General features: G+C 37.3%; 1 protein-coding gene across 1 annotated transcript in view; it reads right to left on the minus strand.

The window, feature by feature from the left end:
* Positions 1-15,993, minus strand: part of UIMC1 (ubiquitin interaction motif containing 1) — an 85,606-nt gene that overhangs the window by 19,251 nt on the left and 50,362 nt on the right. Inside the window, 3 exon segments of the mRNA XM_063446155.1 lie at positions 4,778-4,856; positions 5,045-5,186; positions 8,362-8,447. Coding sequence (XP_063302225.1) covers positions 4,778-4,856; positions 5,045-5,186; positions 8,362-8,447 — 307 coding nt within the window.

Raw genomic sequence — 15,993 nt, forward strand, 5'->3', positions numbered from 1 at the left:
TTAATACTGGATGGTTATTCTCTTCCATTTCCAAGTTCCCCTTCCCTTCCTACCCCCAATACAATGTTTATTTTCTTGTTGTTATACAAATATGTAAAACTTTAATAAAAATTATTTGAGAAAAAAAAAAAGTGGGCGGGGCCTGAGTTAAATCTACATGTCAGCTGGAGGAGAAGGTAGGTTTAGCACTGTGGCGGTTTAACATACTGACATAAGAGTGGTAGAGCATGTAGGAACAAGCTTAAGATTGAGTATTCACAGGAAAATATGTTAGGCATCATGAGAAAAACAAACATATAGTGTACAGACACCCCTAACCCACCCCGGCAAGCATTTAAGTACCATTGCCCCTGGTTGGGTTGTAAGGCAGATTTTGCACATACAGTGAGGCTGATGATGCTACTCTAAGGCATTCCCTACTTAAGAGTCCGCATTGTGGAGGCTGAAGGCAGTAAAGTCCCCCTGTAGTAAAGAGTTCGCCTCAGCCGATACCCTCTGGCTGTTTGGTTCTATTCTGCTGTGGTCCGGCTAGTAAATGTCGCGGTGCCACCGTGGAGGTGCTGCGGGTCAGATCTGAGAGAAGGGAGCCATGTTGTGCATCATGTGCCAGCTGTCTGGATAGGCCCGAGGATATGTCTGCTGGGTCTGGTTAGCTGGTTCTGTGCCGCGTGTGTCTTCCTGCAGTCTCTCCTACCTCTTCGCCTAGTGGGGGCCTAGGCACCACGGTATCTTTGGACTAGCATGTATCGATGTGGTGCGTCACTGTGCTCCCGCCGATCAGGCTGCCACGATCCAACGCTACCAGACCAGACAAGCCTACTTACTCCACCTGCCAGGTTTCCAAGCCAGCAGTCTGCAACTCCACGTCCTGAGCATGATCCTGACCCTGCAAGCTGACCTACCCAGTATGACGACATCCGGGCCCAAATGTATGCACTGCCTCGCTGGGAAGCAAAACTATTATACAACCTCTGCAAGAATTGGCTGAATAAACTCCTTGACGGCGCAAGAGATAGGGAAAAAACGCAATTTGTTAAATTCTCTCTGGCACACCTAATGCTCTTCAGTATTGTTTAGCCTAGACTTCTCTTTCATACTGAGCACACAAGCCTGTGAAAACCTCCTAGGTAACCATGTCTGTCTTAACATATCCCTGTTTCAGCTTTCTACCGGTTAATCTGATGCACAGCATAGTATAGCAACATGCCCCAATCTGATTTATACTCCTGTATATGTTGTCCAGCGAAGTCGATAACTCTGATCAGTTAAAGCTTCCTCTTTAATCTCATGATTCTTGCTGATCTCGAGTGCCTCATATCTTTACAAATGTTCAAATAATATGTTTAGTTCATTCAGGTCAGTGGAAGCCGCTTGCGTTCTGCCTCCTGGAAGTATCTTGGTGCCTATTGTTTGCAAACATTCTGAAATGCCGTATAGTGCAGTATATGAGAGGAGGATGAACATAGGATTGTGCTCATTACAAAAGTAACAAACTCCATATGTGACAGGAGTAACAATACTGAAATGTCTACTGGAAGCAGTTATCCTTTACTGGCACATCTTATCAAAAAGGTTGTGTTTTTTTGTTCCTAACTGCTTATTAATAAATATTTAAACAAATTATCACTGAAACTACACAACAGCTATAACAGAAAACATAATATGTGAAAAAGGAGGTGCAAATTACAAGCAAAAATAGGCACTCACAATACCCAGAGCCACATGTAGCAGGCTCTGGCTAAAAAGGTGTTGGTTAATGTACTCCTCAGGCAATCTGCCCCACTCCTGGTCCACTCCTTTCTCAGCAATAAAGAGTCCTTCAGAATATTTAAGTAGTCCAAGCACAACGCGTTTCAACCTTTGTGGCCTTCCTGGTGCATCTGCTCCTTCGTCGTTTCCATTCCTTATAAGTCCGGTAATCAGGAAATTTCACAAGAAAGACTGAACCAATATCAGACATGAGCACTTGTGGTCTCAAATCTACTATGATAAATCATTGCTATAGAAAATAGAGCTATTTATTTTTTTAGAATTCATTCATAAACTTTAAAGAATTAAAAAACCAAAAACAAAATACATATGAAGATAAAATGAACATTCCAGAGTTACAAATAAAAGAATTATCAACTTTGGAGTGTTGCTTTTTTTATTTTAGATTTAAGGCCCTCTCAATCTGCACAAGTTTACAACAAGCTTACCGTTACTGAACTTTGAAACCTTGCATAAAAGTAAAGACTTCTTTTAATAGAGTTTCATATCCTTATCTGTTACTGTGAGAACATTGAAGTGATGTTATACCATAAGTGCTATTCTTACCTACTTCAACGGAAGCACATTGACACTATTAACTTAAAATGCTGGATGTCAAAGACTTCCAACAATGCAGTCAAGTACTTAGAATGTCAATTACATGTTTAATAAAGCAAAATGAATTCTGTGCAGCATGTGAATACTTGAATTAGTATTCAAAAGCTTTTTAAAACTTATGGCTCAAACAGGGTCGTGCTACAGGACAAAAATCTGAAAACAGTATTAAAATACACACACAAAAAAAAAAAGTTTTAGTTTGCAAATTCCACTAGAGAAAAAGTATTTACATGTCATACCGGACTGGTCCACAATGTCAAGTAAACGCACATCAGTGCACACCAATCTTGCCAACAAGTAAGGGTTGGCTGCCCTCAAGTGGAATTTCTGCTTTGCAAAATTGTCTGCTTGTTTTATTTAACTCAATAGCCGTATAGAATAAAATGTTATTTCAGTTAACTGCTTCTGACTTCATTTCTAGTTGTACTCAAAATAAGCAAAATTATTTCAGTTTAAAGCTACCCAGTCATTTTCTTTTAGTTTTCCTTTTATGTAGCTTAATGATTACACTCGCCACCTGCCTCTATTTATACTTAACGTCTTTGCTTTCTCATGCCGCATGTTAATATGTGGGCACAGCCATTTTGTTCTCCTCTGCCCATGATGTTTGCTGTGGAATTGATTTTACTGATGAACTGTAGGTGAATTTGATTGGTAACTGAAATAGTACATTGCTTTAAGCTGGGCCCATTATCAAGGTTTGTCAACTTGACTGCCATACATATGGAAAAGTAGCCCCTACCTTTCTTTATGTATTTTACGAAGAAAAACTGAGTGCACAGGGAAGAAAAAAAAAAAAGGAAAAGAATAAATGAAGTTTGTTTTTGGAGTCCTTTAGGTATTATAGATGTTTATGATTAATTTAGTATAGCTGTTTACACCAACCTTTTTGCGTTTAGCTGGTAACCAAAATATTTATTTAAATAGTTAGTAAAAATATTTATTTACGTAGTTGGTAGCAAGAATATTGTACAAACCGATATAATACAATGTAGAAAAGGATATATGTCAATAGTTTAATTTCAACAGAAACTAAAAACTATGTACTGTAATCAATTTCATCATCACACTTCCATATGATGCACTTTGAGTTCACACGGACCTGCATACACGTACACCAAAAAAACTAAAGTAGACTAAAACCACTTATGTGGTAGTCCAGTGTCTAAGACTGGGTATACTAAGAAGTATCCTTTCATCATGAAGTTGCATGGTTACAGGATAACCTTATCAGTATCAACTGGGGTTTAAATCCCTTAATGTCGCAGGTCATGACATTCTTCAGTGTATATTTACAGCAATGATGCATTGTCATTACCATAAGCACTGCCTGTGCATACATGAATTTACAGTTGGCAATTGGTGATAGAACAATGTATGGGAGCCTTAGCTCTGACAGAGCGCTTTAATAGACACAATAGGCACTCTAGACCACTTTGTATCACTGAAGTCATCTGGGTCCCTGTCCCTCTTAGTCCTGCAATGTAAAACATCGCAGTTTTAGAGAAACTGCAATGTTTACATTACAGTACTAAGACTGCTTATAGGGTTTCTATACTTAAGGAGTTTCACAGAGTTTGAGGAACACAGTGTTAGGAATACAGCTTTGTATTCCTAACCCTGAGGTGTTTCATTAAGTAGCTCCCTAGGAGGATGCTAGAGCACTGCTGGTACCATAGCCTCTATAGTTATCGGTAGTGGTTATGGTGCTTGGAGTGCTCCTTAGACAGTTATTAAACTTTTACCCAATATCAAAGAAGATGATCGACTAAATAGCAGACACCCATTCCAATGTCCCATCAACAAACAAATCACAATAAATCAAACTATTATACACAGAAGGCCAAGTTAGACTCAGACAAATATATAGAAGAGGGAACACATTCTGTAGTTATTAATATAAGGATGCCACAAGTTCATCCATTGAAAAGCATTGGAACCTGAAAGGAATTACATATAGGTGATCTCCAAATTCGCTATATAAAGTTTAACATGAGTATATACACATACACAAGTACTGCATATATCTGTTTCGGTGTGCATTGTAAACTAAATATTTTCAATTGGATATTATTTTAGACATGCTAGTTGAGTTGCAATCATTCTTATTTTCTTGTTGATCCAGAAGTTATTTTTATTTATTTTATCTGCTGGTCTGTTTTTATCAATATTAGATATATTTAATTGAAGAGTTTCTTTTTGATATCGGTCTAACATGACTGCTAAACAAAAATTGTAAAAGCCTTACAGTGGTTTACACAAGCTGACCATACAACAGACCTGTCTAGCAGATTTAACTCATACTAAAAGTAAAATAGTCCCTTTACACAGACATTTCCATAATTCTGCCTTCATGACACATATTTACAAAATATAGAAGAAACATTAAATAATCTGCATACCTACTTACTTGCCAAAGTCTGGATTGGGAAGAAGATTACTTGGACCAGCAAGATTCCTCTGAGTCAATTTGCGCCTGCTCCTTAGGACTATAGAACAATATTATTACATGAACGATCAAACTAACTATACAACAATAATAGCATTCATTATATGAAAGATCAAAACATCTGCAATGTTTCCAGGGCGTGCCTTACACATAGGATTAACGTCACTAATATAAACAAGCTATTTTTTTATTTGCACTCATTATTAGGAGAATTAGATTGCTGCTAACCTGTTTCCTGCTTTTCTCCATCACAGTCCGCAGCATGCATCTCGATCTGTGAGACGGAGAACTGCTGTCCACAAATTGGACACTCCACGTCCTGGGGAATCTCTGATTCTTCAGCTTCTGGTGCAGGCTCAGTGGTGATAGACTACAAAACAGAAATTGCAGAAAACAGCACATTTTAAACAAAGATGCATTTGTCACAGTTACCCTTAATTACATATGATTTAATAACAAGTTTTGAAACATTAAATGTTATTAAGCAGGATCTATAACATATTGCCAACTATCAAGGGGAAATATAAAAATTACATCAATGAGACAAAAGGGGGAACAAATAGGCAAAAAGGCCCTTTTTTAAGTGTATGTATGTATGTATATGGAGATATACAATATATCTACCGTATATACTCGAGTATAAGCCGACCCGAATATAAGCCGAGGCCCCTAATTTTACCCCAAAAAACTGGGAAAACTTATTGACTCGAGTATAAGACTAGGGTGGGAAATGCAGCAGCTGCTGGTAAATTTCTAAATAAAATTAGATCCTTAAAAAATTATATTAATTGAATATTTATTTACAGTGTGTGTATATAATGAATGCAGAGTGTGTGTATGAGAATGCAGAGTGTGTGTATGAGAATGCAGTGTGTGTGTATGAGAATGCAGTGTGTGTGTATGAGAATGCAGTGTGTGTGTATGAAAATGCAGTGTGTGTGTATGAAAATGCAGTGTGTGTGTATGAAAATGCAGTGTGTATGAGAATGCAGTGTGTGTATGAGTGCAGTGTGTATATGAATGCAGTGTGTGTATATGAATGCAGTGTGTGTATATGAATGCAGTGTGTGTGTATGAGAATGCTGTGTATGAGTGCAGTGTGTGTATGAGTGCAGTGTGTGTATGAGTGTAGTGTGTGTGTATGAATGCTGTGTGTATGAGTGCAGTGTGTGTGTATGAGAATGCTGTGTGTATGAGTGCAGTGTGTGTGTATGAATGCAGTGTGTGTGTATGAATGCAGTGTGTGTGTATGAATGCAGTGTGTGTGTGTATGAGTGCAGTGTGTGTGTATGAATGCAGTGTGTGTGTATGAATGCAGTGTGTGTGTATGAATGCAGTGTGTGTATGTGTGTGTGTAATGCAGAGTGTGATGCAGAGCCTTGGTGGGGGGTGGGCATTTTTATTTTTTATTATTTTAATATTTTTTTGTTTCATTAAATTTTTTTATTATTATCATTTTTTTATTTTATTATAATTTTTTATTTAATTATTATTTTAATTTTATTATTTTTTTTATTATTATTGCTATATAAAAAATTTTTCGTCCCCCCTCCCTGCTTGCTAGCTGGCCAGGGAGGGGGGCTCTCTTTCCCTGGTGGTCCAGTGGATGGGCACTGTGTAGGAGGGGGCTGTGGGGGCTGCAGAGAGCGTTACTTACCTTTCCTGCAGCTCCTGTCAGCTCTCTCCTCCTCCGCCGGTCCGTTCAGCACCTCGGTCAGCTCCCAGTGTAAATCTCGCGAGAGCCGCGGCTCTCGCGAGATTTACACTGTGAGCTGACAGAAGAGCTGAATGGACCGGCGGAGGAGGAGAGAGCTGACAGGAGCTGCAGGAGAGGTAAGTAACGCTCTCTGCAGCCCCCACAGCCCCTGTCTGTATTATGGCAATGCAAATTGCCATAATACAGACTATTGACTCGAGTATAAGCCGAGTTGGGGTTTTTCAGCACAAAAAATGTGCTGAAAAACTCTGCTTATACTCGAGTATATACGGTATATACGAATCGCAGTGATATAATAGTGCAGCTGCCATTAAGTTTATACACAGTCTTTACTGTCTGCAGTGATCTGCTGAGCAGTCGTTCTATCTTGCCAGCGGCTTGGCATTTCTCTGTAGAGGAGAAAGAGAACCTTTCTACCACACTGCCCTGAAAAATCAGCATCTCCTCATGGAGATGCATTGAATAAATGCAGAGGGTGGAAGCACCTCTAGTAGCCATCTGAGGAGTGGCCACTGGAGGGGTCCCTAGGGAGAAATGTAAATACTGCCTTTTCTCTAAAAAGACAGCTTTTACTGAAAAAAACCTGCAGGAACTGATTCTACTGACCAGAACAAATACAATAAGCTGTTGTTGTTCAGATGACTATAGTGTCCCTTTAAATAAGGTGAGAGAAGAAAGAATAGGGGACAAAAAGGGCAGTGGGAAAACAAGCAATGGAGAATATAGAGAAGGTTGAAAGACATCAACATGGGAATGGGGGAGCCGTTTGTGTCCACTTCTGAACTCCCCTATTGTGGGGTAGTTAGTCCCTCTCCATGCCACTAGGTTAGTTGAAGGTTGCAAGCAGTAAAAAAAACAAAAAACTGGGAGAGAACAAAAAGCAGCAGCACAAGTTTAATCTTGTCAGAGTGGACTGAGCAGCGAAGAGACCACACCCTCCCTCCCTTTAAAGGGACACTATAGTCACCCAGACCACTTCAGCTCAATGAAGTGGTCTGGGTGCAATGTCCCTCTAGTTTTAACCCTTCAGATGCAAACATAGCAGTTTCAGATAATTGTTTCTTTAATTGTATTTAATAGTATTGCATTATGATGTTATGAAGCAATGGGGGAAAAGTCATCATCGGGGTCGGGTTCTGAGGAAGGATATGGTGGTAAATGGTTTTAAATAAAAGGCGGTCAGGTTAGTTATGACTGACTGGCAACATGGTGGTTAAAAACGTTAACAGTTGTAAATAAAAGGCAGTTACAGCATCTAAGACTGACTGGCTAGTTGGTGGTTAATTAAGTTAAAAGTTTTGAAAGGTTAAAATATGTTATGGTTATGAAATTATGGTTGTAAGCCCCTTAAGCTTTGAATAAACACCATGGCCAAGCCCATTGAGAACTAATTAAATGCCGTCTGTGGTTATTGTGTGGTCTCATTTTATTTAAATAAAAAATATTGCCTACCATACATAAAGAAAAGAAGAACAGATTCTGAGAGAGGAAGAGAAGAGGAAACAATAGGAGAAAGGTAAGTTCGGAGTGACTAACGCTTTAAGCAGCTATATGTAAGCATAATGTATGTAGAAAAGGCTATTTACTATAAAGTGACAGAGCTATACTAGACATGCCAGGTTCACTGAAATATGGAGAAAGAGAGCTTCTTTGTGCATCCTGTGTCTGTAAATTGTCTGTTATATTGTAATAATAGCAGTAAAACCTCTGCAGTATCTGTCCTAATGAAAAACCACAAGCCTGAAGAAGTAAGAAAAATTGTTCAAGCGTACAAACATAGGATATCATTTTGTAAATAGTCTCTATATGGAGTTGAGTTTTGTATTACCTGCGCTGGAGAGCTTGCCTCTGCCAGTTCTACCTTTTCAATCTCTGGTACATCCTCTTCCACTTCTGCGAGAGTGGGCTGGGTCTCTTTAATACAGAGATAAATGGTGAATTCTAAAATCTGGTCGGTCAAATACAATTAAATATACGTCTAAAGACCAATTTCATGGCAACATGTTAAATGTGGAAGGATAACAAACAAGGTATTGTATTTGAAGACATTTTGAACTTTGGCTCATAATTACTTCTTACAGATATGACCCATAATGTCCAAACAAGATAAAAAAAGAAAAAAAAAAAAGAAAAAAAATTAGACTCATTGATGGTTATCCACATGAAGAACTTTCTTCCAATAGGCATACATATGCCTTAAAGGGACACTATAGTCACCAGAACAACTACAGCTTAAAGTAGTTGTTCTAGTGAGTATAATAGCTCCCTTCAGGCATTTTCATTTTCAGAGAAAAGGCAGTGTTTACATTGCCCCTAGGGACACCTCCAAGTGGCCACTCCTCAGATGGCCCCTGGAGGTGCTTCCTGGCTCAGGGCTGCACAGTAAGCAGCCCTGCCGTTCAGCGTCCCCACGCTCTGCATGGGACACTGAATTTTCCTCATAGAGATGCATTGATTCAATGCATCTCTATGAGGAGGTGCTGATTGGCCAGAACTGTGTTTGGCACGCCCCCTTGTCAATTTTAGCCAATCCAATGTTTTCACCATGGGAAAGCATTGGATTGGCTAAAAAACAGCAATTTTGATGATGTCACCAAGGGGGCACGGCCAGCGCCAGCAGACCTGTGGGGAGCTGAAAATAAGGTGAATTTTAACCCATTCTGAGGAGGCAAGCCATCTAAATGGTGGATTTTCACTATATGGTCAGGAATAGATGCTTGTGTTCCTAACCCTATAGTGATCCTTTAAGCATATGAAGATCAGAACAAGTGTTGCCTTTAACTTTTAAAGTATTACTTATCTATGCATGGATGCCAAAATCTGCTCCAACAAAACTACTGTAGTCATTGAAAAACAAGAAGAGAACGGAGTCTGTCCTAAAGCGTATAAATATATACACAAATGTAATTAAATAAACAGTTAAAATTAAACTTTATTAAGTAGAAAACAAAAACTTAACCATATACAAAGGGGAAGGGGGGGAGAGAGGTATAAGGTGCAGTGCACCTAGGTAAGTAAAATACAACTTCCTAACTGGAGGGCTAGGAAAAAAGATCGCTGACTACAGGGTACTACAGTGGTAACAAAGCCCACCGATGGGAATGTCAGATCGCACTGGATACAGATGTCATCTAGGCTCTGATTGGTGCAATCCCTGATATGTTGCTATCTCCGAGAGAGAAACAAATGATGATAGGGGACTGTAAGGGCGATCCCCTTAGTGAGTGTACCTGTAGTGACAGGAGCTACAGTAAATTCAGTTGCCACAATTAATTCCAAAGTGAATAAATCTATACAATAACACTCTGGTTAATAAAGAAGCAAATAGTAATGGGCAGCGAAGGTACCGTTCTGTCCTTTAGGATCTTTTTTCTGGCCATCTTCTCCCACATATATACTGTAGTCATTGAGTAAGCAACATAATGAGAAATAATAAACAAGTAATCTTACAAAATGTGTTCCATATAGTACAAAGTATCCTCTGAAATAAACTGTGCTCAATTTACAGCTTTTAGTTACAATGTAATTGTAACTAAATTTGAGCAGTGAAACTGCAGAGGCATGACCTATACACCAATACTGCTTCACAAAGCTAAAGTTGTTTTGGTGACTATAGTGTCCCTTCAAGCTCCACCACCCCTTTGTTAGACTACAGCAGCCTTGATCTTGGATGTAAAAGTATTATGTAAAAACTGCAAGAGTATCCATGGAAGTAAATGTTTATGGATAGCTTTAAAAGAAATAAAAAAAAAAATGTATACTTTGAGTGTTGTATATACGCATAGAAATAGGTTTATCGATTGTATTTCTTTAAAGCTCATCTGCGTATGAAAAGAGCATTCATGTATTTAAAGAGCATGAACAAAAGGCATAGTTTGTATAAATGTTCATTCAGGATGATTCATCGTACCTCGTGATTTACAATATTATTTAACCTTTGTTATGTTATGCAAGCTCACAGTAGCAAGTATAACGTGTGCAGAAAAGCAGGTAAACAAACAGGCGATAGCATCATTCTTGAAAAGGACAGAAATTATGCACTTTTCATATTCAGAATTGTTGTTACCAGCTTCCATAATCAAAAAGAACCTACAGGTAACGTAGAATGTTTTTTACATAATTTAAAGAGATGCAAGATTATGAGAAATTTTAAACGCAAACAAAAAAATTGAAAGAAAAAATAAATAAAAATGACACCACATTTTTCTAATCTGTCTGAAACTACAAACTATAGAATACTTTAAAATCTTTGAAAGAGAACCTAAGCTGATAAACGCACTGCTGCTGGTGCTGGACACATCCTGTTAACCCCCTACTGAACAGGGGTTAATAGGATACTCCAGACACCTTAAGCTCTTTAGCTTTCTTTGTGAAGAGTGTCCCCTTTTTTTCCCCATTTTGAAAAATGTGCAAATTTCAATAGAAAATGTCACTTTTATAAAGTAGCCTGGTCACACCCTCTTGGCTTTCAAGCAGATAACCGGTCTTGTTACTTCCTGGTTTGTTTAGCTCAGTGGAGCTAAACTTAAGAATTAGCAATTGCCGAGAGGTCAGTGATTGGACAGCCACAGAAAGTCTGGGCGGGGTTAGAATGGGAGGGCTTGTAAAGGCTGCAGATAAGAGATCTACAGGTTTTGCACATTGTTTTTAAATATACCCCCAATTAAAAATTGTGGGTATATTTAACCCCTTCAGGACGAAATCAATAGTACACATTCGGATCAAAACAAAATGTAAACAAAAACTAATTCACCTCTTTCATATTAAGTGCACCCACACTAATTATATAGAATTTTGTTCACGAGAAACAGGGCTTTCATTTCTCATGAACTACTCATATATGAAACATAACTTATTATGAATAAAATTATTTTTTTTTTAAACTGAGAAATTAAGACTTAAAAAAAAAAAAAAAAAAAAAAGTGTAGTTCTGCCTGACATTTTAGCTGTAAATGTCATAATACTGTTCGATTTTACTGCAATAAAATGCAAAGGTTTGTACAGTGTCCCCCATTAACAGATTTTACAGTGTTTTGGAAAGTTACAGGGTCAAATTGTTATGGATAGAAATTAATGTAGGTAAAAGGTCTATTTTCCATGTATACCTGTATTTAGTATTTACTCAAAATGGCTGCTAGAGCACCCCCTCCGATCGACCGAACACCTAGTGTAACAAGATGGCGTCTCCATCCGGAGTAAAATCCCGAGATGATGGTGAAATCACACTTTGGAGGAAGTGCATTAGATAAGACACTTAACACTTGACCAATTAAAGATGTATACTCTCGGTTATCTCATGTTTTGCATATGATGTATTTTCTGCTTTATAAGGGGTCTGCCGCCCCTCTAAGTAAAGTTTTTTAATTCCTGATTTCCAAAGTTTTTCATTAACCTGAAACTTGTGTCTCAGTGTGATTTACTTCCGCGTGCACACATCTGATCTTAAACAATCTGGACAGGGGCAGATACTCAAATAAACAAACACTTGGTTTGATCCAGAACAAAATATACCACATTACATTTTTTTCACATTTAAATTTGTCAGATTAGTAATGTTACCTTTGAGACCGTGTGGTCGCCCAGGAATGAGAATTACCCCCATGATGGCATACCATTTGCAAAAGTACACAATCCAAGACATTGCAAGTGGTGTATGTCCAGTCTTTTTAGTAGCCACTTATTTGTGTTCAGCAAAGTCTACCGAGTAAAACAGTACCCCCCCATGTACAGGTTTTATGGTGTCTTGGAAATTTACAGGGTTAAATATAGTGCTTGCGAATTAAATTCTCTGCTCTTTCTGCCTGGGTTGTCAGGCACATCAATCAAATTCTAATTAAGTCACATAATTATGTTAAAAGATAACTTAAATATGCACGTAGAATTTTAATATATATATTTAAATTCTACGTGTATACTTATGTAACCATTTATGTATCTATATAAATATTTGCGGTTATTTGTATTTTTATATATGAATATATATATATATGAATATATATATATATATATATATATATATATATATATATATATATATATATATATATATAGAATGTCATTCTAAGTGTATTTTCTTACACACACACACACACACACAGATATATAACAAAATACAGTTAGAATGAAATTACATATGTACATTAATTTATTTAAAAAAAAATATATATATATATTTTATTTATTATTGTAATGATACGTACCGTATATACTCGAGTATAAGCCGACCCGAATATAAGCCGAGGCCCCTAATTTTACCCCCCAAAACTGGGAAAACTTATTGACTCGAGTATAAGACTAGGGTGGGAAATGCAGCAGCTACTGGTAAATTTCTAAATAAAATTAGATCCTAAAAAAATTATATTAATTTAATTTTTATTTGCAGAGTGTGTGTATGAGTGCAGAGTGTGTGTATGAGTGCAGAGTGTGTGTATGAGTGCAGAGTGTGTGTATGAGTGCAGAGTGTGTGTATGAGTGCAGTGTGTGTATGAGTGCAGTGTGTGTGTGAATGCAGTGTGTATATGAGTGTGTATATGAATGCAGTGTGAGTGCAGTGTGTGTGTGTGTGAATGCAGTGTGTGTATGAGTGCAGTGTGTGCAGTGTATGTATGAGTGCAGTGTATGTATGAGTGCAGTGTGTGTATGAGTGCAGTGTGTGTGTATAAATGCAGTGTGTGTGTATAAATGCAGTGTGTGTGTATAAATGCAGTGTGTGTGTATAAATGCAGTGTGTGTGTATCAATGCAGTGTGAGTGCAGTGTGTATATGAGTGCAGTGTGTGTGTGATGCAGAGTGTGATACAGAGCCTTGGTGGGGGGTGGGCATTTTAATATATTTTTTATTGTTATTATTTTTAATTTTTTTTGTTATATTATTTTTTTTATGACTATTTTTATTATTATTATTTTCATTTTTTTGGTATATTATTTATTTATTTATTTATTTTTATTACCAATTTTTTTTGTCCCCCCTCCCTGCTTGCTAGCGTGCCAGGGAGGGGGGCTCCTTCCCTGGTGGTCCAGTGGGATTGGTAGTTCAGTGGGGGGGGAGAGGGGGGCTGTGAGAGATGTTACTTACCTCTCCTGCAGCTCCTGTCAGCTCTCTCCTCCTCCGCGCCGTCCGGTCAGCTCACACTGTAAATCTCGCGAGAGCCGCGGCTCTCGCGAGATTTACACTGGGAGCTGACCGAGGTGCTGAACGGACGGCGCGGAGGAGGAGAGAGCTGACAGGAGCTGCAGGAGAGGTAAGTAACATCTCTCACAGCCCCTGTCTGTATTATGGCAATGCAAATTGCCATAATACAGACTATTGACTCGAGTATAAGCCGAGTTGGGGTTTTTCAGCACAAAAAATGTGCTGAAAAACTCGGCTTATACTCGAGTATATACGGTATATAAATATAAATTTTATTTATTATTATTTAATTTATTATTGTAATTATACGTGTGTGTGTATATATATATATATATATATATAAAAATATGAAATATATGTATTATATATATAAAATATATCCTATTCATTCACGTGTATTTTAATACCAATATATGTATTTATATTAACATTAAAATACACTACGTATGACGTACACACACACACACACATATATATACACACATATATATACACACATATATATACATACATACACACACATATATATACATACATATATACACACATATATATACATACATATATACACACATATATATACATACACACACATATATATACATACACACACATATATATACATACATATATACACACATATATATACATACATATATACACACATATATATACATACATATATACACACATATATACATACATATATACACACATATATATACATACATATATACACACATATATATACATACATATATACACACATATATATACATACATATATACACACATATATATACATACATACACACATATATATACACATATATATACATACATATATACACACATATATATACATACATATATACACACATATATATACATACATATATACACACATATATATACATACATATATACACACATATATATACATACATATATACACACATATATATACATACATATATACATACATATATATACAGATGAAAAGAGTGCACTCGAAAGGTCTTCTTAAAGATATAAACAATTTATTGTGCCAAACTTCAAAGACATACAAGTCGACGTTTCAGTCCTCGTGGGACTTTTTTCAAGACAATGAAAGGCGGAAAAAAAGTGATTTAAATATACCTTACAGGTGATTTGATTGGAGAGTAGGTTATATGAAAGAGAGGCTGTGCAAACGTGAAAGTGATTACTCAACTTTGAAATAGGGATTAACCCCTTGAGTGCCTAATAGAAAGGCCTGAAAGTGAGTGTGGTTACGGCCAAATATCTAATAATCTGCTCTCGCAGACATATTAAAATTCAAGGATAAGAAATATCGAAGCCACCTTAGATTGACTAAGTGTTTAAGAATCTATTTGAATATTTAAACAAATTTGTTAAACATAGTTAAACAATACCTTACGATTGCTACATTTTTAAACAATAACATAAGGTGGCTACGTTTTTAAATTGGAATTCCAAGTGCCAAGTGGTTGCAGACCTAATTATAGATACATTGTAGAAAAAACTTCAAAGTATATTTGAATAACCCTAGGGATACTATGTATATACTTAATTGTATTACAAATTAACGGCCATACAGTCTATGGAGTATAACAGGAGCATCCATAAGCTAACATACCTAGCTAAATAAAAATTAATATATGATTAATATATGATTGATTTAACAAAAAGTCTCATGAGTTAATCACCAATAATGGTTTTTCTGTGACCTTTAGTACAGATATATATCAATTACTATTATTTACGAAACTGTGGCTTCTTTATCTTTTCGGGATGAAGCAACTGAGTGGGTTGATTACATTAAGTCCCCCCGGGGACAAAGTTCCTAATGTGAAGATCCAAAAGGCTTCTCTTTGAAGAAGTAGGACATCTCTGTCACCCCCCCTGTTCGGGGCCGGAACATGTTCAATGCCCATAAATTTCAATGTGGGCAGTGTATGCCCTATTTCCAGAAAATGTTTGGCTATGGGGGTGGTTGCTATGCCGCTGGATAACGCAGTCCTGATGGTAGATCTGTGTCCCCTCATGCGCTCCCTGAGGTCATTAGACGTTTTGCCGATGTACATGAGTCCACATGGGCAGGTGATGCGATAGACTACGTGTGTAGTGGTGCACGTGATCCTTTGCCGTATCCTGTATTCTTTACCTGAGCGAGGGTGGTAAAACGCTTTGCCCGGGGTCATACTATTGCAAGCCATGCACTTCAAACAACGATAACAGCCTGGACTTTGAACAGACTGATGCGCCATAGATGTATCTGTATGAACCAGATAATCTCTCAGGTTCCTGTTTCTCCTATAACTAATCA

This window comes from Pelobates fuscus, chromosome 3 (genome assembly GCF_036172605.1).
Source record: "Pelobates fuscus isolate aPelFus1 chromosome 3, aPelFus1.pri, whole genome shotgun sequence".
Lineage (NCBI taxonomy): Eukaryota > Metazoa > Chordata > Amphibia > Anura > Pelobatidae > Pelobates > Pelobates fuscus.